This window comes from Megalops cyprinoides, chromosome 13, assembly GCF_013368585.1.
Source record: "Megalops cyprinoides isolate fMegCyp1 chromosome 13, fMegCyp1.pri, whole genome shotgun sequence".
Lineage (NCBI taxonomy): Eukaryota > Metazoa > Chordata > Actinopteri > Elopiformes > Megalopidae > Megalops > Megalops cyprinoides.
In genome coordinates, this window is record NC_050595.1 from 23,297,058 (window position 1) to 23,318,019 (window position 20,962).

Below are 20,962 nucleotides of genomic sequence, written 5' to 3' on the forward strand. Positions count from 1 at the left end.
ATGTATCACCGAGCTCAAAGGATCCAGTGGGACTTCCCCAGCAGTGCTTGGCCAAATCAGTGTTACCTAAATGCGAGCCAAATCTTTTTCGCTTACAAAAGAGCAGTCATTGCTGACACTTCAAGCCATCTGCTGCCCAGAACTGAGCAAATTTAAGCTGAGTAAGTGTAACTTGAGGCGTCCAGCATTTGACATACCACTGGCCTAAAATCCATTACTTTGAACCTCAAAACTGTTTATAACATGCCATCATCACAGAAATTGGACACGCATTTCAGCTGGGGGGGTGGGAGGGGGGTTGTCTTTGGTCACACACTCATTATAAGCAAACACTTTGGAACAGAAGTCCACCCAAGTCCCTTACTACTTGGACAGTCATGCTGTCGAGTTTAGCCGTGTTATTCACTATGCATGAACAGAGTAGCTTCCAGTGCTGACTGAAATGACGAAACACATTCAGAACTCAGAGCCTAATTGCAGGGATCCGGAGGCAGCCATTTTTCATCTTTTCACTGGAATTCTGTTTTTGTAAGATCAATCCCCGCCCGCCCCGTGGCCCGACGAGAGAGAGGGCAGTTCCCGCAGCTCTTCTCCCCCCCCCCCGCTTTTATCCCCTCAAGGTTACAGGTCTTCAGTCAGTGCCGTGTAATTGCCTTAATTTGCAGTTACTCAGGGCCCCCATAAAAGCCCCCTTTATTTCTCCGACCAGGTGCGTGCCTTGTCATCAGCTTTCGTTCTTCATCAATCATGCCTCATCAAAGGCCCGGCCCCGCGTGGAGCCCCGTGGAGCCCCTGGCTGCAGGTTCGATTTGGGGGCCTGCACCCGGGAGAGGTCAGCGGAGGACTCCCACTCGCCGCTGTGACGTCCGTGTGGCTCAGGACTGTTGTGGCTGTGTGAGTGGCGGTGGCTTATCGCTGCAGGGACGAGCCCCAGGTGTGCGCAGTCACGGCAGGCTATAATCACATCCCAACACTACCTCATGGGGCTGGAAAACCCAGCTGTGAGGCCCCATTACTGCTAATTCACTAAATCTGACCTAGGTAGCCCCTGGAGCTGTGCATCCTGTGGTCCTCACTGAAGCTACATGATGCAGTCATTTAACAAAACAGCTAGGCAGATAGCTTTAAAACACAGTACCTGTAATAGATGCATGATCCATGACAGTAGAAACAGACTTTAGAATTTCAGTACAAAGCTGAGGAGGAATGAATGCAAATAAAAGCTGTCGCACCCAGAGTCACAAATATACTGATTACGGTTGCAATGCCTTGGAAAAAAAAGAGCAGTCTTCTTTCAACAGCTGTTTTACATATTTATTTTCATTTATACAACACAGTGATACTCTATTTACACATGCAGAGGGTCTGTATACATTTCACGATAAATTACTAGTACATGTCATGCTCTCAGGAATCACAGTGGCTTTGGAAAAAGCTAGACGTGTCTTCACCCAGCGCTGGCCTCCACTGTGGGAGAGCTGCATGGGACTCGAAACAGATGGTTGGTCTCTGGCACTTTCGAAAGAGGCTTAGAGTCCTATCCTCAAGTCCTCTTCCCAAAACTGGCCGGGGCTAATCTGTGCAGATTTGCCTGGAGGAAGCGTTTCTTGTTCTGAGTTATTTTCATTAACGCTGTCGCGTAAATGTCTACTGTCGCCTCCTCCCCCCTCCCCCCTCCCCACCCACCCCGCCACCACCAATGCCCTCAAAGCAGTGCTTTGACCTTCATGTGTTTTGAGACGGTTCGAGGAGTAAATCGACATGCAATTTGATATGCTGTTTACCCAATGTTCGGCATTCCTCCCCTCCTCGCTCCCCCCAAAAAAGTCCAGTCCTTCTCCTCCGCGGAGCTGCGGGCACACTGGCCCACTGTTAGGCCCGACGACCCCCCGAGTCATGCCCGGCAACAGGCGTCCTTCTTGTGGGGCTGTCATCCCCAAAACCAGGTACATGCCATTGAGGGGTCTGTCAGCGCGGGTTCGAATGAGGGGAAGCGAAACATTCCCCAGCAGGGTCGCTCCCCCGCCTGACTCCCCCACCCCTCTCCGTACGTGGTGCTGATGTCACAGCGTGCTCGCCCACCCCCTCCTCCTCCTCAGAACAGTGTGGCCTGTCAGTGCATATTCCCCGAGCCCCCGACGCTCACAGAGCCCCGATTCTGCGTTGCACAACAGCTACCTTCTTTTCCGCATGCTGGTCTCCAGCCGTCCCAGCTCCTCGTAGGACTGGTAGAAGATTTCCAACTCTCTGGCTCCCCAGCCTCTCCAGACAGCCAGGCACCACTCCATGTTTTCGTTGCAGAAGCCGCACACAACAGTGTCCTTTGCGACCAGAGCGGCTTCCACCAGTGTCCTGGGAAGTTGAAAAAAAAGAAGAAAAAAGAAGCAGAGTTGAGCAGAGCGGTAAACAGGGTTAGGTTAGAAGAAAATGAAGAAATTAACATGTGAACTCTTCCTAGAAGCATTAAGGCACTACTGGGAAGTGAGTGTGAGAGCGTGCTGTTTACCAAATTTATGGCCTTTAGCACACAGAGCTCTTGGGTCAGAGCGAGGATGGATTGGGTCAGTACTACTTTGTGCTAGGAGCATGCTGCTGACTCCTATCATCTTACACAATACAAACCCCCTTTTCCTCGCTGCTGCGTGAGGGAAGCCGCACGTTCTACAGTACCAGAGGGCCAAGCAGCTGAAAACACCCAAGAATTTTCCCTGAGCTAAACAGTAGTTGACGCACATGCTAGGCCAATAAGAGCCGGATGCAATTTTGCAAAGGGAGATGCTGCCAGATCACGTCACAGTCTGATGCAAGAAGAACGAATCTCCCTTTGTTTAGACGCACTTCTTTCACATCATAATTATTGCCTAAGAGCCACTTAATACAATAATTAGTGCTGAGAAGGAACATCTGGAAATAATTAGGGAACTAACACTAACGGGCTTTTAACCTGCGTGGTTCTTTTAGTGAAGGTGATACACGGTATGACCCGTAAAAGGTGTTGGCTGTGACACAAGAGACTGACGAAATGAAGATTTATTAAACGCGACAGGAACCCTGGGTCTGATGGTGTGAAACGCCCATGCTTTAACATGAGCCCTGACCAAGCATCCTCTCAAGGAGAACAGCTGGTGGGAAGTGATAATTACAGAGCGGAGAAATCCATTAACTACATGATATCTGACCTCTGCAAGCTTTATTGGGGTTGAATCACCACATTAAGATCTCTTTCTTTCGCTGGGTCCAAGAAGTTTACCACAAAATAAAAGCGCCCGAGAGTACGTGGGGAAATTAATCTGCGGTAAACGCCGTTCCTCGCCGCCATGCTGAGCTTTACTCATGCACAACATTTGCTGGACCGTTGCGCGGTGAAACATTCATCTCACTTTTAATGGAACGGTTTCCCAGAATTCCACCCATTAATCAAACGCCTTTTGAACTCAATCGCCGGCCTGAGCTGTTTTAAGAGCTTTGCATTAAAAAGTTTAACTCAAAACAATAAATAGAGCAGATGCTTCCATGGATTGCAGATGCAGATTTCGGCTCTGTAGTGCTTGTCACCGGCATCTCACCCGTGCTGGGGCGACCCGGGGGGGCACAGCACCGCGATGACACGCCCCCTGAGCATCCCCGCCTGCTGCTGCAGCTCGATCACCATCATGTCACCCCCACGCCTGGAGAGGACACACCACACACAAACATGGTGTACAATCACGTCCATTCACTACTTCTATGCACAAAAACATAAGGATGTCTCTCACATACACAGGTATGTCCTTCACATTTTTTCAAAGATGTGTGGCCGTTAAGTGGGGTGAACCATGGTGTGAGTTTACCTGGGGATCCACAAGGTGCCTCTGACTGCCAGGACGCTGAGAGCCTGCAGGTGTGTTGGGGTGTGGGCCCTTGAAGCAGGTTCAGCAGCCTCGGCCGGGGAGGGGTTGGCGGAGGCCTCGCCCTGAGGTCTGTCGCCTTCTTCACAGTCCACGGAGAAGGGCATGCTCCCCGAGCTGGCCAATGAGCTGAGGGCCCCGGAGCTGGACCTCCCCATGTGACCCAGCTGCTCGGAAGAGGCGGAGCATGAGGACATGGAGCAGTAGTCCGTCAGAGAGTCCTGGTGGTGGATGATCTGGGTGCCGGACTCCTCGCTGTACAGGATGGTCACCTCCCCGGGACTCCGCTCCTCCACAGGACTGTCCCGCTCCTGGGGAGTGGGAGGAGGCAGCTCCACGCCCGCTGGTCTCAAGACAGTGAACGTGTCCCTCAGCGGGTTACTGTCCCCGCAGTAGTAGCAGGCGCACAGCTGGTAGCTGGCAGCGTGGTACATGAGCAGGGTGTTGGTGTGGTCGTCCAGGCACCACACAGCCTCTTCGCCCAGGCCGCTGGAGCTGGAGGCCAGGGACACTACGGTGGACGGGTGCAGGTAGGGGTCGAGGCGCCGCACAGCCTGCAGGGTGTCGCAGTCGACCACCAGGAGGCCGGGCCCGTTGGTGTACCAGATCTCGGAGCCGCTGCGCACCAGCACCATGCTCCGCACCGGGTAGGGCTTCTGCCGCGGGTCGTCGTCCTCCAGGCGGAACTGAGACTTGTTGAGGGTGTGGGAGCACAGGTAGGCCTCTCCGTCCAGGGGCATGTCGTTGACCACCCTGTACACGGCCACCAGCCCGTCCGCCATGCCCACAAACACCAGCGGAAGAGTCTGTGCAGAGACAAGGGCAGCCACAGCTCGCTAACTGCGTTCCACAGGAACATTTTTATTCATATATTTTTATTTCATTTCAAAATAAATAAAAATAAAGCACCTGCATTATATATACAGTTCCATAGCTCAAACTGTCAGTTCCAATGACCTTATTTGCCATTGGAAAGGAATGTGTTTGTGCACAGCTGGAATTTAAACAAGCTAGAATGAATTTAAATGAACCCTAGAATGATTTTTTCATGGATCAATATGATACCTATACATTATGTTTGCACTCTGAGGAAACCTGTTGGACTGCCACAAAACATCTGCTTCTGTTGAACTCTTGCAAAACGGGGTTGATGTCTACCTTTGGCTCAGACCAGAGGTGAGACAAACACTATAAATAAGGAGACTTCAAAGTCTCCGGCCAGCGCTAAACGCGTGTTTACGGAGGTGTGACCGAGGGCTGAGAGGGAGCCCATTCACTCCGTTCACTGGGGGGCTACTTTCAGGGCCCTGGGCCTCCCTGCTCGGGCGGCAACCTACACCTGGAATCTATAACGGCCACAGCGGAGACTTCAAAGAGCCACAGGAAGGAGAGTTGTACGGGAGGGTGGTTAAGGCGACTCTTCTATTTGGCACAATAAAACTATTTTCCCACAGTGTTCATCACAGCTAGGGGTGCTCAAGTGTACAACCAAGCCATTCAATACTGTAACAGGCCCACCCAGTAAGGATGCCCCCCCCCCCCCACAACCAAACTCTGCAGTACTGAGACAATATGACACAGCAAGGGTATAAGCATGGATTCATCTAATATTCATCTGACTGCTGGGGTTTGGCTGAAAGGCCGATGCTGCACTTACCTCCTTCTTGGCCGGCACAGGAAACAAACAGGTGACCAGTGCCGGGCAGGAGAATTGCTTCTGGGGCTGACTCAGCGGACACATGTCCTTCAAGCTGTACACACATATGTACTGCTCCTGACAATGCAACACAACTAAAATTAGTTCCACTTAGTTCTGCTCCATTTCACAAAATAACAACAGGTCAGACAGCACAATGTACTGGCTATTTCACTGTAAGCAAACACAGGGCAGCAGGCACTGACTTTCCTGAGAAATTTCCAAAGAAACATTCATGAGTGTGTTCAAAACTATGAAGTTCAGGTTGTGCAACAGCTTTTAGAGGAGAGGTCAGGCTTAACACTTAACACTGAGGCATTGTGAAATCTCATTCACATTTCTGTCTATTCATCATTAAGTACTGTACAACTAGCATTCGTAACACTGGGAGGCCATACTTGTGTTGACGAAGGGACTTTTCCAGAGGCCTACCTCAGTTGCGATCCACAGTGTGTTTTCAATCTTCATTTGACTTGTGAGTCTCATTCCGGGACAGGCCATTCTCCTCACCTCCACCTGACCCTTGTCTACATTCACCACTGTGTAATTCCTGCGTGATAAACCAGAAAACGCGTCAACAATGCAATTCCTGCCAGACACATCATTTTTCTAGCTGTGTTAGGTGTTTGTTTGCTCAGCAGAAGCACTTATTTGGTATGACCATGTTATACATTAATAATGATCTCAAATGGGGTTTGAACTTTCAACCTTGAATTAGTGCCAGACTTACTTACCATTAGGCTGTACTGCTACTGTAACACATCACTGCATTGCTCTCACAGCAGTCATGACGCACAGCAACACAAGTAGTAATTCTGGCAGGACACACACACATACACACACAGGCACCAATCTTGTTCCTACTGAAGAACCAGCTGTTGTCCCCGAGCCATCTTAAATGACATTATAACCAGGTCAGCGGACATTAAGGTCCAGGTGGAATATTGAGGTTTCGCATTACATCCACGCCACAGGGCTCAGCTCTCCAGATCAGTTTCGGGGCCGGGGAGTCCCAGCTGGCTCTCAGCTGCGCCTAGGCTCTTCTGATAGATTACTCAAGGAGAGGCAATACGTCTAATTACCAGCACCTGTACCCAGAGATAAAAGCTGATTTCATAGCTCCGGAATTATTGCCGGGCTGCTTTACAGTACACAGTGGTGGTGCTCAACCAAAATAGTAATTACTTATCCCACCTGGGAGCAATCTTAGGAGATGCCCTCTAGCTATACCCCGTCTCTTTCAACCGTCATTCATGCATAATCAGCCCTATTACAGTTTAAACCAGTCATAAAATTTAAAACCAATGCACTCTCTCACAAAAATATGCATGCATTCACACCCACCCGGGCACTTTGCAAGAGCACAATTTAAACAATTGGATCAAATTTACATTTCAGTCGGGGAGTAAATTAACAGTGAGGGGAGGGAAAAAAACTGTATCAGTGTAAACACCTGTCTGTGCAGCCATGATACCTATTAGCATAAACTGCGCTGCTCCAGCAAAAGGGAGATTGTCTCTGAGGCGCAGCTGTGAGAGGGGGGGGTCACACACCTGTCGTCCTTGTCCCCGTCCCAGAAGACGGCGCTGTGTCCCTGCTGGGAGGACAGGAAGAGCTGGCTGTGCCTCTCGCAGGGCAGCAGGTACTTGAAGCAGGGGAAGCTGGGCTCCTGCATCTGCCGCAACAGCGGCATGGCCAGGGGGCGCTGTTCCGGAACACACACACACACACACACACACACACACACACACAGATTGGTCACTCCACGGGGGCAGATGAACAAATGCTTCATTCAACAGCCGAGCGCTTCGGGTTCGAGTCCCTCCGTGTCGGCCTAACTGGCTACTCTATCTGTTTGACCTAGAAGAGATGCCGCCTTTAACGGTTTTCTTTCATCTCGTCAGAGAGCATGGCAGAGACATAGGAAAGCCAGCTATATATTTCAGGGAGAGCTCTGCTTTCAGACACCATTCCTATAAATTACGTAAGAGCCCAGCTGTAAGAAAAAAAGAGGCAGTAGAATTTTAAAGAGAGCTTTTTGAACAAATTTGGCATGCCACTAAGCGTTGTAAATATATTATGTGGAAAAATACATCCCTGGAAATAATCACATCTAATCCAACACTAGAATTAATAAATTACATTATGGTAGCATTTCTACACATATGGTAGAAAGAAAATTTGACTTCAGATTACTCAGTGGCACATTAAAGTAACACTCTCATTAACGTTAGCGAGGGCTAACGTTAGCCCTGAAGTGAATGGGCACACAGCAGAGCCAGACTTCCCCGGCAGCAGGGTGACAGATGGTTCTGACTGGCGGCCAGCAGGGCGGCGATCCTCACCCTCTCCGGTTTGGTGTCCCAGCACTCCATCATCAGGCTCTGCAGACAGTGGAACTGCACCTCCTCGGGGCTGCCGAGCGCGGGCCGGATGCCCTTGGACAGTTTCTTGGCGATCTGAAGCTGGTGCTGGCCAAGGACCGGCCGGCGCCCAGACAGTAGCTCATACAGGACCATGCCGAAAGAGAACATGTCCACCTGCGGGGATAGGCGGGCGGACCGCCAGGTCAGTCCAGTCGCAGAGCGGCTCGACAGAGCAGTCACACACATGGCTGCTGCCGTGGGGCTGATTTACGGTCCCACCTCACGCGTCTGCCACAGATCAGTGGGAACACATGGACAGACCGAGACGTCTACAACAGCGAACATGGAAAGCTTTGGCACGTTTATGAATGGACGCATGCAAACAAAAGCGTCTGTTATTTTCTCTCCATGAATGGAGCAGAAGTCAGCATCACGGTAAGCATAAGCAGGATGATATACTGCATTTTTTCCGAGAAAGAATCGGCTCTAAATATAACTCTTAAAATACCCTGGCCGTGGGTTTACCCACTTTGGTTGTTTTAGATTACATCATCGGGTAAGTGTTCGAGATATGCAGGAAGTGTATGGCTGGGGGAGTCAGAGCGGATTGCCCAGAAACGTTCTGGAACGTTCACACACCATGCTGCAGTTTAGGGTTCTGTCTCCGCGCCCCATGATGGATAAGGTGGAGTGGTGTCCACGCTGTGCCCAGTTCAAAGCACAATCACAGTGTAGGAAGAACACCGAAGGGAGAAGAAATCAATAAGGGCAGTGCTGCTCTTTAATCAGGGGAAAGGGAGGGAGGGACGCGAGAGCTTTAAGGGACCTCCGCTCCGTCTTTGAGCATTTCCCTACAGAGGCAATGAGCTGAGGAAGATTTAAACCCCTGTAAAAGCACACACTGCGAGCTGCTCTCCGGGGAGGCACGCAGCTCGTATTCCACCTCAGCCGGGTTTATTAAACCCGGGACATAAAAAGGCCATGCATATAATGAACACAGCACAAGAGAGATGGAACGAGAGGGAGGGTCAGAGAGCGAGAGAGGGACGGTGAGACAGAGAGAGGGAGGGTAACAGAGAGAGAGAGAGGGTAACAGAGAGACAGAGAGGGAGGGTAACAGAGAGAGTGAGAGGGAGGGTGAGACAGAGAGAGGAGGGTAATGCAGATGGGGGGGGAGGTGAGACAGAGAGGAGGGTAATGCAGAGAGGGGGGGGGGGGTGAGACAGAGGAAGAGGGCGAGACAGAAAAAGGTAGGGTCAGACAGAAAGGAGGGTCAGAAAGAAAGAAAGAGGATGAGGCAGAAATGGAGGCAGAAGGGCAAGGGGAGAGACAGAGGGAAAGGGAATGAGAGAGAGGAGAGGGGGAATGAGGTAGAAAGAGACGGAATGAGACAGAAGGGAAAGAAAGGTTAAGGAGACAGACAGACATGAGGAGAAAGAAAGAGTGGAACGGACATGTTGGGTACACTCCACATGACTTTCTCATCTGTGCTTTGTTACACAGGGTTATGCTAAAAACAGCCACTGAACACTACATCTGTAAAAGTATGGTCCATCAGATACCAGCATCAGACATTAAAATACCTCCTAGCTTTGTCTTTCCTTAAAGGGCCCCTGAGAGAATACATCTGAAATATGACCAGAGGCTTCCCTACGATTACTCAACATGTGTATCTAAGTGAAAACTCAACTGCTGTTTAAGAATGAAGCCAAAGGAAAGTGTTTAGTTGGATGTACCACAGACCACAATGCCCTGTTAAATAACTGATTTACAAAAGCTGGCATGGACAAACAAAACCTTTCCAAGTGCATTTCCTTGCACAAACATAAACCCTTCACATGAATATTGATTTGACCCCATTGTGATGGCCCTGTAGCGAGTACCTTCTCATCATACACAATGCCTGGCTTGATTTCGGGGGCCTGGTAGCCCGGCGTGCCCTCCACCCCGAGCGCCCCCTCATGGAAGGACTGCCGGGAGATGCCGTAGTCGGAGAGCTTGATGTTGACCGGGTCGGACACCTCCAGCGACCACACCAGGATGTTGTCCGACTTGAGGTCGCAGAAGATGATGTTCTTCCTGTGCAGATAGGCCAGTCCTGCCGCGATCTGATAGGCCACCCTGAAGGTCAGCATGTGGCCCAGGGGCATGTACTGAGTCCCTGCGGGCGGGAGGCACTGGTGAGGCCATGGCACTGGCACAGCTGCCTGTGGCACAACCGCACACAGGCGGCTGTGTGCCCCAGTTTACAAACACTGCTTTGGACCGCATCCACCGCATAGACAAAAACCCATTTTGATATTACCCAATATTAAAATGTGAAACTAATAGTATTAGTCAGCGGGGCCAAAAAAGGATATCTCCATGCTCCTTTTGCAGCATGATTTATTATCTCTTGTTTTGAACAGCTGCATGCATTCTCTATTGAGAATCTGTGCATGCATGCATGTGTGCGTGCATGTGCTGGAGTGGGAGGAACACAAACGGTGTCCTCTCTGTGCTCCCCCTTCTTTTCTCGGGCTGTGAGGTATGTGAGAAGAGCACAGACTGGAAGCTGGAGACAGTGTGATCTGAGTGTTAAGAGTGTGTGTGCATGTGTGTGTGTGAGAGAGAGAGACACATAAAATGCACACATTCTCTGACGGATGGGCCCCTGCAGCATTGCAACTCTCGCGTGCACGCGCGTGTGTGTGCGTGCATGTGCGCAGCGGCGGGCCGCGCGTGTGTCACGCGCACCGTACCCTTGGCGTGCTCCTCCAGCACGGTGTTGAGGCTGCCCAGCGGGGCCAGCTGCAGGGCGAAGCAGAGCGGGTGGATGCTGATGCCCAGCAGGGCGACGATGCAGGGGTGCTGCAGCGAGTGCAGCATGCTGGCCTCCTGCCGGAACTCCGAGAAGTTCCGGCTCGCGTCCATGGACCGCAAGTGTTTCACCATGGTATCTGCCAGGGGGGAAACAAAGACCACGGGATTTTCAGTTCCTTCTAATTACACGTCAGAATGTAAAGCAGTTAACCCCCACCACCCCCCCTTTAACTTATAAATTACATGCCCCGGCCACAGGCTTTAGAATAAATCCAGCTGGGGCAATCTCCGGGGATGGCGAGTTCAATAAATCCAGGGAAAGACTCGCGCACCGTTGGGTCGATCAGTCCTGCGAGGCCCATCTAAAGCAGTGGAAAAGCACTTCGCCCTCCAGCCGAGGAGTAAAAACAATCTCCAGCGAGCGCGGGCCAATTTACAATTTGGGCGGCTTTAACAACCTGTGTTTGTAAAGAGGCGCTCTACGATGCTGCGTGGGGGGGATCGCTCACAGCAGCAATAAACATTCAGAAACGGCCCTGCGTTTGTGTCAAGCGGCGCGAAAACAGTGTGCCGTCGTCACGCAGTGCGTTATGTTTTGTCAATTTCAAATTTAAAAAAATGGTCATAATTACACAGTAGCTCTTTGAGATTGGCCGGGCCCGTGTTCACGGTCACTGTGGGCCCTGACCTGAGCGGAGAGTTCTGGAGACACCCTGAGATGTACATGTGTGCATCTACAGTTTGTCTGCTATAGATGTGACCTGGGCAGAACTGCTGCTGGTCCAGGGGCTTCCCGCCTCTAAATCTTTTCCCTTTCATTGAGGTCAGAGAGCAGAGGTTGCAAGGTAAGGTCTGCCCACTGTTGCTTTAACGGTCAATCAAAGTGCCCCTTACATGCAGCCTCCTGGATTTGGTTACACTATATAACTAGAGTCAAACCCCAAGTGATTGCACAAGCTGAACCACACAAACAGTCGCTTCAAGAAATAAAACCTGGCAAGAAATGGGTGGCGACATATTTATGAAATATTAATCCATGAGCACATGGGGGCTGTTCGTGCAAATTTAATATTGAAAGATTATCTTCCCAACAGTTGCTCCTGTTCCGCTGTAGGAGGGACGGTTTTGTACTGCTTCAACGCACCACTTCGCGTTAAGAAAACACAAACCAAAAAGTCAGAAACAACACAAAAATGTGCCCCCGCTGAGACGCCTTTGAGAGTTCACGCTCGGGTCAGACGAGGCCCCGGCGGGCGTCTCCTGCACGGTGTCGGAGGGAAAAGTGAGATAAAAGCACGGGCGTGCGCCACTTTCTGCGCCCGTCGTACAAACCGAGCCGCGCCGCTTCCTCTCATTGATGTGCCTGATTAAAGGACAGGTGTCCCAGACAGCCGACACAGGGCACGGTGCTTCAGACGTGCCGGCTGTGGACTGATACCTTAAGTGCCACCCTGGGAGGCGGCCCTCCGAATTTTAAGATCTGGGAGGACTTTGTAATTTGCATAATGTTTGTCGGCGAGGGCCGCGGGTTGTTTGTGGGTGGTGGCGTGGCGGGCAAACACTGCTGACTGCAGGAATTACAATGAAAATACAATATTTATCTGTCAGGAAGCGGTACTGAATATGAAATGGGAGCTCAGTGACACACGCTGTGCTCTATCGGGCCTTATCCCCGTTGAGACCCCCCCTCATATTGTGCCGTGACATGAGTTTATTATGTTCTTCCAGAAACATAATTTACCAAACTACAGAGAGGTGATCTCCGGGCTGGGATCAGCTGAAAGCGGCGAAGCGCTCTGAGAGTATATCTGACATTGGGCAATATATGAAATCATATTTATCTGGAGCGAATTCTGCAAGCGCTGCACCGCCGCGAAAATACAGGCCGAAAGTTTCTGTCTGCGCTTGCAGTTTTTGCTGCCCTTTCCACGTGGCCCATGCCTGCAATTCATTCGCATTGACAAACTGCAGATAATAAACAAGGGAAGAACGGGAGGAAGAGAGTAGGGAAATGAAAGCCTGGCGTGGAGAGAGACCTGCGGGGCGGGGGCCCGACGGCGGAGGAGGAGAGATCGAAAACAAGGTCAGAGAGAAGGGATGGGAGAAGCGTGAGGCGGCCCAGGGAGTCATTATCAGAGCGTGGCAATGGGGGGCTGTCTACATTCTGACGCGATGGCCGGGTGGGGGGGCGGGGGGGTGTGGAGCAGTGGTCGCTACCTGGTGGACTCTGGGCTAATTAGGAGCCAGTGCAGCCTGTCTGATGAGTAATGTGTGCCATAAACCCGGTGAAATATCTCTGATCACAGCCAAGGTCACCAGCAGAGCAGTGATGAGGCCAGACAGGAAGAGACAGAGGGGGAGAAAGTGAGAGAGAGACAGGGATAGAAAGAGAAGGAGATAGAGACACAGAGCAGTGGGGGGGTAGAGATGGGTATTTAGAGCTGGAATTAGAGAGCTATAGGTAGAAAGAAAGAGGACAGAGATAGAGGGAGGAAGGGAGAGAGGAGAGACTAGGGCGAGAGTGAGGAATGGAAAAGAATTAAGACAGACACAGAAGGAGTAATGGAGAAAAAGAGTGAGGCAGAGAGAGAAACAGAAAAAAGAATGAGGGAGAAAGAAAGAAAGAGATAGGCGGAGAGGTGAAGGAGAGAGAGAGACTCACACAACCCCCTGTTGTGCAAAGTGCTCATTACAGAGAATGGGGCTGGAGCAGCAGGCAGCCCAGCATCTTCTCTCAGGAACACTGCTTAAGCTCCCCAGCTGTCCAAAAGCGGCTCATTTCAGGGTGACGGTGACCTGAAGTAATGTGGCCGTGGGCGGGAGCCGCAGGAAGTCACCCACACCTCGCCCCCCACCTCATTTCCCGGACGCCCGACTGAGCCATCGAGCCTTTGATCTCAGCGCGCGCTGATCACGCTGGCACGCCGGCAAACCGCCTGCCCAGGTGTCGGTGAGGACTGTCCGCCGCGGTTAGCGTGTCCGGCCGTGACGGCCCCACGGGGGCCTGGCCCTTACCTGTGCTGCAGACCAGAGACTGCTGCCGGCACTTCTTGAAGTGGAAGCGCTTGATGGCGACGGGGAGGCCCCGGTACTTGGCTCTGTAGATGACGGTGCCACTGCCCCCCTGGCCCAGGATGTCCCGCTCTTCCTCGCCGCACTCCAGCTGGCTGTTCTCCAGGAACAAGCTGGAACAGCAGACATCCGCCGGGTCACACACCTGTCCATCAGCGCACTGTTCTAACATACGCCGCACCGCACGCAGCTCACTCTTTCATCCCTATCTCAGCTCCACCGCTACACATGCACACGTGCCGGGCGGAGTGATCAAAATCACGATCGTCATCCCTTACCGCTTTCCTCCCCAGAGCCAGAGTCTCTTTGATACCGGCTTTCTTATGGACAGGAAAAATAATCAAACTGCTCGTGAGGCCCGAGTTAGAATAGGAATAGAAAGAAAAGGAAAAATTGGTTTGCTGCCAATGAATCTCATTTTATGTAGTTCTAAGCTCACCATTGACACTTTGACCTTCCTTCCTTTTAGGGCCCCAGATGTATGCATTAAACTACAGAGAAATGGGCTTTCACATGCAATCTAAAGAAACAAGTGGATTAAAATCTCTCCACCAAATCTCCCAGCCTGTGTCAACAATGTATAGAAGGCCAGAGAGCCGTCCGCTTCTTTTTCTCAAGACGGCGGTTAGTGATGTAAACTTGTGGCACCCATGATCCAGGAAGCAATTATTTAGCCGAGATTTCCCTTGTTCGTCAGAACTACAGAATGTTTGTATGATCGCGTAAACATTTAGGCCAATTGTTGATCGCGCACAGTAAATACCAAACCAGGCCTGTGGTGTGTCAATGTAATCTTGTCTAAGTTGTGTAACTGTCAAAAATGATAAAGCACAGAGGGTGATACTGAGGGCTCAAACACATGGGGCGCATTTCACTCTAGAATCACATTAGAAAGATAGCCATCAAGATCTGTGCATTACAAATGTTTATCCTGGCCTTGTTTCTAATTTTTTAACCCCTCCTCATAGTATCTGAGGATAAGACATATAAGATGATCAGGATAATGTACTTTTGGAACATCACTTATCATTGTTTTCATATTCATCTCAGGCCTGATTGGTTAAATGAATAACAGAAGTTATTGGTGAAATTATGTCTGTGACGGAATGGCTGGGGGAGAGTTAACCTCTCTGTGAAAACACGCCATGAAAGCCCCCTTAAATCTGCCCAGCGCAGCCTTCGTGTGCACGTGTTCACGGACAGGGGGCCCGTAAATTGCATGGGAGGGATATGCGCGAGAAGCGCACGTTCTAATCCGGAGCCCCTTTGTGTTTCTGTGAGCGGCTCAGTTTATTTTCACAGACGTTTCGCCAGAATCCCACAAGACAAAGCGGCGAACCTGGAACATTACAAACTCTGGGTAACCTCGCAGGGAGGCCAAGTGAGAGGGTGAGAGGATGGGAGAGGAAGGGGAGACGTGTGGTGAACCAGTGAGAAGGTGAGGACATATGGCACTGGTAAAGTTGTGGGGAAGGGGTGAGGGGCTACAGTCCCTGAAAGCTGGTGTGAGGGTGAAAGGGTAAGAAAGTGAGATATGAAGGGATGCATGCAAGCTGGGAGGGGCAGTAGGATGAGGACATACTGCACTGGCAGGCTAGTGGGGAAGGGGTGAGAGGGTGAATGTCTAAGAAGCTGGTGTAAGGGTGAAAGGAAAAGAGAGAGAGATATGAAGTGATATTTCGTAGGGAAGGTGGGAAGGCCAGTGATAGGGTGAGGAGCTAACATACCGGGAGCACAGGGGCGGTGAGAGGGTGAGAGGGTGAGAGGCAGAGTGCTGACGGTTACCGTGCTGGGAAGTCGGTCATGAAGATCTCGGGCACCAGCTCCTGCAGGGGGACGGGCCGCTCGGGGTGGTTGGGGCAGACGACGTGGTCGGTCTCCACGGCGGCGATCACGCAGTCCTCCATGTTGAAGTAGTGCACGGCGCTGGGGCTGCCGTCGGCCGGGGGCTCGGCGTCACCCTGCTCGGACACCGCGGCGCAGTCGGGGCACGGGGCGTACTGCTCGATCAGCAGTGTCCCGTCACTTTCGCTGGCCGTGAGCGCTGTGAAGAAACAGCATCAGGGCCGCACTCAATACAATCCTCACACTGTTACCAAACAGACGTCAAACAGATCAAGGAAAATCTGGGGCTCGGAGCGCCGATGAACGCCAACTGGCCAAATCAGCTGCAACAGGCTACGAGTTTCAGCTCATTCCACGAAGCAGAAGCCCCTGGCCCTTCACACTCCCCTGCCTAATTCACCCACTGTGACAATGCATCTGAGTGAATGGCAGCCACGCTATACTAATGAACACATTGGCTTTCTGTTGACACAAACTCCATTATGAGTCAGCCCTTATTAGCGGCCCTTTCACACCCCGGCACTGACATATGAACGCCAGCACGGGGCGGGTGCACCTGTTGGAGTGCGTAATGGAGCGGGCCCAGGAGGCGGCCGGCGCACTGACAGCGCCGTGACTCATGTGGCAAAACAAACCCGCCGAGTGTGATCATTTGCTCCCTCGCATGTGTCTAAACAAGAGCAGAGGCAAGAGCGAGGGGGAAATCGGGCGTCCCGCGCAGACGGGGGACGGGGGCGGGGGCGGGAGCGAGAAGCGAGGATAACGAGCCGCTCGTCTCACCGGGAAACCACTGCTCTATCAGCGAGTTGACGTGATCGGTGATGAAGGCCATGGCGGAGAAGTCCCGCGTCTCCGACTGGCAGACGATCTTGATGCCGCCGCTCTTCTTTTTCTTCCAGTTGAGGTCAGAGGACTCCACGCTGCGGGACACAGACGGAGAGTGCAGGGGGTCGCAGGGTGGCAGTGATCCCCCCCCCCACACCCTGCAGCGCTCCGTTCACAGGCCGCTGGAGCTCACACACATTACCCCCTGTTATGACACTTACGGCTCTACAAATTGCCCAGATATTAAATTAAATCATCTGGAATTTTGGTTGTGAATCGCCAGAGTGCACACAACAGTTCCTGTAGCTCAATTCTTCTCAGCTTTGCAGGCCTGGCCTGTCTCCTTCAAACGTTCTTTTCTCATTCATTAGATGTTTCTGTCTACATGATGATATGCTGGTAAACGACATAATGGTCTGTTTGATGAAACAGGCTTCTATTTATTCAGGCTATTAAGGGCTTAATTACACTCAATACTGTGCCACATTAGGTGCTGTGGTCTGGCATGCTGCCCCTGCAATGAAGTCAGCAACATGGCTCTAATTTCTCTCTCTGAGCTTGGAAGGCCTTTTTTGCATGACCTGAAGGTCCGCAGCATTAAATTACTTGCATGTGTTACATCATAACGAGCTCCTTCCTTTTCACCACTGTTCCTGGAGAACCAGGAAGTCCCTGTCTGGCCATCTGTTGACTTACCAACCACAAGGATCAAGAAATGATTCCTTAATCAATGCGCTCTGAAAGGGAGGCCTGACAGGAAAATATGTGAAGCTGGGGGCAGTGTAGCACAGTGGTAAGGAGCAGGGCTTGTAACCGAAAGGTTACTGGTTCAACTCCCTGCTGGAGCTCTGCCATTGTACCCTTGGGCAAAGTACTTAACCCACAACTGCCTCAGTAAATATCCAGCTGTATAAATGGACAACATGTCAAAAAAATGCAACCTATGTAAGTTGCTCTGGATAAGAGCATCTGCAAAATGCCAATAATGTAATGTAATATTTGAGTCACTACCCACACACTACACAAGCCCATGTCAGCATAATGCGCGACCAGGTTTTACCTCAGAAACCCCCCATCGAACGTGACCAGCAGCCCCTCCTTCCAGTAGATGGTCTGGCTGCGTCGGACTCGGAACGTGCTGCAGCGGTTCCTCTGCTGGGTCCCAGCAAAGCTGTAAATGACCGTGTTCCGGTTCCTCAGGCTCCTCGGGGTCTTCTTGCTCTCGAATGTCTGGAATTCAGAGAGAACAGCAAACCCTGACCGAATCGGCATTATTTCTGCATCTGAAAGAAGAGGCCCGAGGGCCGAAACCCACCGGGGGCAAGGGGGGGAGGGGTGGAGGAGCCGATTTCATCTTCCCTGACAGCGTGATACCTGGAGATCCATCTCTGTCAGGCTTATCAGCATCCTGGCGATGAAACGCTCCCAGAATCCTGCGGGGACGAAGCTCATCTTGAAGAGCCGCTGGATGGTGTTCATGGTCTGCTGCCGGAAGCCGTAGATGTCCATGGCAGGCTTAGGGGGCAGCAGATGAGGCAGCAGGTAGCTGGAGACACACAGAGGTGGGATTAAGCAGATGAGATTACATCATGAACTGCATATAAGTGAAAGCCTTGCATATTGTGTATGCATCACAATACAACACAACAAATGTTAGGCCATCAAACTGTGGTTAATACTGCAGCCCTTTTAAGGAACATACTACAGTTATGTACACTGTGCACAGACTGTTGTTTTAGGCTTGTTTTAAGTCAGAATGACTGTACAAGGAAAATTTTGGTGTGCTGGTGTTTGGCAATCCGTCACGGAGGCTTTGAATGATCCACTGAATAGCTGCATTATATTCAAGTTCAAATGCAATGAAAAGTGTCATTTAAAGAATATTCTACTGCAATTACAACGCTGCATAAAAGATGAGATTTGTACATCTCACTATGAATGGAAACTGCCTTTTAAAGAAGAGACCCTTTTAAAATAATTCTCTGACTTCTGGTCTCACGTGGGTGGAATAGTGGGGAGTGGTAAGTGTCAATGCCACAACAGACTCCCTGTGGGTGTAAATGGATGGGATACATGGTAGGACTCTGTGAAGCCTGGTCCAGGTTTCTGAGAGTCAAACTGAAATTGAGACTCAAATGGTTGAAAAGAATTTAAATTTTGTTTTAGCTCATATTAGAGTCATCATAAATGAAATGTCTTTCACTCAAGACTGAAAATGTATGCAAAGTAACTGCATCACCAGCATGTGATGCATATTTTGCCACACTGACATCTAATATGGGCTTACACTAGGGGAATGTGGAGCTAAAAAGACTTGTAAGAACAAGAGTTATGCAAGACACTGATACAGTCTACAACTGTAAATCATCCAGGTTTAGTAAAACAAGAATGGCAAAGCAATAACGACTACCAGTCTCGTGAAAATTGTTGAATAAAACAGTTCTCATGCAACTCTACTCAAAACTTTAGAAGAATGGCTGATGTCAGCACAAAACACTAGGATTGTAATTGAAATACTTTTTATGTATACTGCATATTTGCGATGACTTTTCAAAATCTTATGTAGCTGTTTGATTGGACTCTAGTCTAAATCATTACTGTTCTATAAGCCTTTGACAGATGTTCACAGTAATTAGATACTACAGTATAGACAGAGATTGTTTACCTGACTTTTAATTATTTAACTTAATATCTCCTTGCAGTTTTAAGGTCACTGCAAAATCATCTCGACTCTTTCATATGTCATGACCAGTTTATATTGTTGGGGCGGCAGTGTAGCATAGCGGTAAGGAGCAGGGCTTATAACCAAAAGGTTGCTGGTTTGATTCCCTGTTGGGGCACAGCTGCTGTACCCTTGGGCAAGGATACTTAATCCAGAACTGCCTTAGTAAATATACAGCTGTATAAATGGACAACATGCGAAACACTGTATCTTGTGTAAATTGGTCTGGATAAGATCTGCTAAATGACAATAATGTAACGTATATACAGTATGCAATTCCTTCTTAGTGTGTGTGCATTTTGGACAATGGTCATGATTGCACAGCTTGGATCTTCTGAAAGGCTCTGACACCACATAAAAAGACAGATAACTGAGGCCAGAGTGAGAGGCAAGCCTCATCAGAGGTCAGAATGGGCAGTCCCAGCCTCACCTGTTACTGGCCACAGGGAGGGCGATCTCAAACTTGGCCAGGAACTGGAAGTACTGCTCCTCGGTCTGCTCGGTGAAGCCGGTGCCCACCAGCAGCATGCGCAGGTCCTCGGCCCGGATGACCCCGTTGCGGGCCACCGAGCGCGAGCTCTTGATGTGGATGATGCGCTCCAGGCACTCGGACAGCCACACCGCATCCAGGAAGTAGAGCTTGCACAGCCCGTGGCTGGTGTCCGGGAAGTGCAGGAGGGTGCCCGTCTCGATCAGGAAGCTGATGGCTGGCAGGAAACGATCACGGCCGTTAGACAAGCTCAGGTCTTTTCTAATCACAAGGAGACTGATCACTGTCAACTGGGCAAACATTACTGATATGTACATTTAATATATAGTGGGAGGAACGAATAAGTGAATGCACGTATGCATACAAACAAATATATATACAGCATACAAGAACATTTAACACAGGATTTAAGGGCACTTGAGGCTGTTATATGATCAATCGTTAGCTGTCTACAATACAACTACATTTGTTACATTCTCTAGAAAAGTCAGCCTTTGAAAATAAATGCATCTAGTACACACTAAGTATTTGACCGATGAGAAGACATAGAATTTTTGTCCCTGCTACAAATAACTTTCCCTGCGTTAATATTTTCCCACAGAAATAACCCTTGGTGTTTTTTAATCTGAGACACGGCAGGGAGGTTCCATTTGTTTTGAGTTCCAACATGCTGAGACAGTACCGGTCTGCAGGTCCTCGTAGTCTTTGATGTCGCTGGCCGGGATCTTCTCGATGACCCGGTCCAGCTCGAGGTCTGTCAGGTACTGGACCTCATCAGCCGCCTCACGCCTCTGTCTCTCCGCTATCACAGCGTCTTGGAGGACCAGGTAGCTTTTTGGGATCTGCGCGTTGCACATACACACAGGTATAAGGGACGCACCCAAGCATCGGGGATATGTATCACATCTTATCTGCTGTGTGGACTGAGGTGACACCTACCAGCCTCCCCACCATTTTCTGGCAGCTGGCGGAGCTGGAGACGTCCTTCATGGCGCAGGACACCTGGTAGATGAGCCTCTTCAGCCCGTCCAGGCCCTCTAGAGTCTTACAGGACACCTCACTGGGACAGATGAGACAAGGTAAAGAAAGGATCTGGTACAATACCCCAAGAACATTAATTGTGTGTAAATTAAGTACTACTGTACACACATTATTATAATAAGAATGAAATAAATTAATAGAAAAATACAAAACTACACTGTAGGGTGGCAGGATAGTGGTAAGGAACAGGACTCGTAATCGAAAGGTTGCTGGTTC

The 20,962-nt window shown here is 50.3% G+C and overlaps 1 protein-coding gene across 2 annotated transcripts in view; it reads right to left on the reverse strand.

Moving 5' to 3' along the window:
• Positions 1 to 1,710: 1,710 nt before the first annotated feature.
• lrrk1 (leucine-rich repeat kinase 1) overlaps positions 1,711 to 20,962 on the reverse strand; it is a 40,831-nt gene continuing 21,579 nt past the window's right edge. For both annotated transcript variants that reach the window (XM_036543710.1, XM_036543711.1), the window contains 17 exons: positions 20,645 to 20,765; positions 20,388 to 20,547; positions 19,646 to 19,922; positions 17,868 to 18,039; positions 17,554 to 17,723; positions 16,449 to 16,588; positions 15,609 to 15,867; positions 13,767 to 13,936; positions 10,691 to 10,888; positions 9,833 to 10,110; positions 7,929 to 8,123; positions 7,137 to 7,288; positions 6,016 to 6,133; positions 5,545 to 5,661; positions 3,831 to 4,693; positions 3,567 to 3,668; positions 1,711 to 2,352 (listed from right to left, as the gene is read on the reverse strand). In XM_036543710.1, the coding sequence (XP_036399603.1) occupies positions 2,175 to 2,352; positions 3,567 to 3,668; positions 3,831 to 4,693; positions 5,545 to 5,661; positions 6,016 to 6,133; positions 7,137 to 7,288; positions 7,929 to 8,123; positions 9,833 to 10,110; positions 10,691 to 10,888; positions 13,767 to 13,936; positions 15,609 to 15,867; positions 16,449 to 16,588; positions 17,554 to 17,723; positions 17,868 to 18,039; positions 19,646 to 19,922; positions 20,388 to 20,547; positions 20,645 to 20,765 (3,670 nt within the window). In that variant the 3' untranslated portion in view covers positions 1,711 to 2,174. The remainder of the gene's footprint in view (positions 2,353 to 3,566; positions 3,669 to 3,830; positions 4,694 to 5,544; positions 5,662 to 6,015; positions 6,134 to 7,136; positions 7,289 to 7,928; positions 8,124 to 9,832; positions 10,111 to 10,690; positions 10,889 to 13,766; positions 13,937 to 15,608; positions 15,868 to 16,448; positions 16,589 to 17,553; positions 17,724 to 17,867; positions 18,040 to 19,645; positions 19,923 to 20,387; positions 20,548 to 20,644; positions 20,766 to 20,962) is intronic.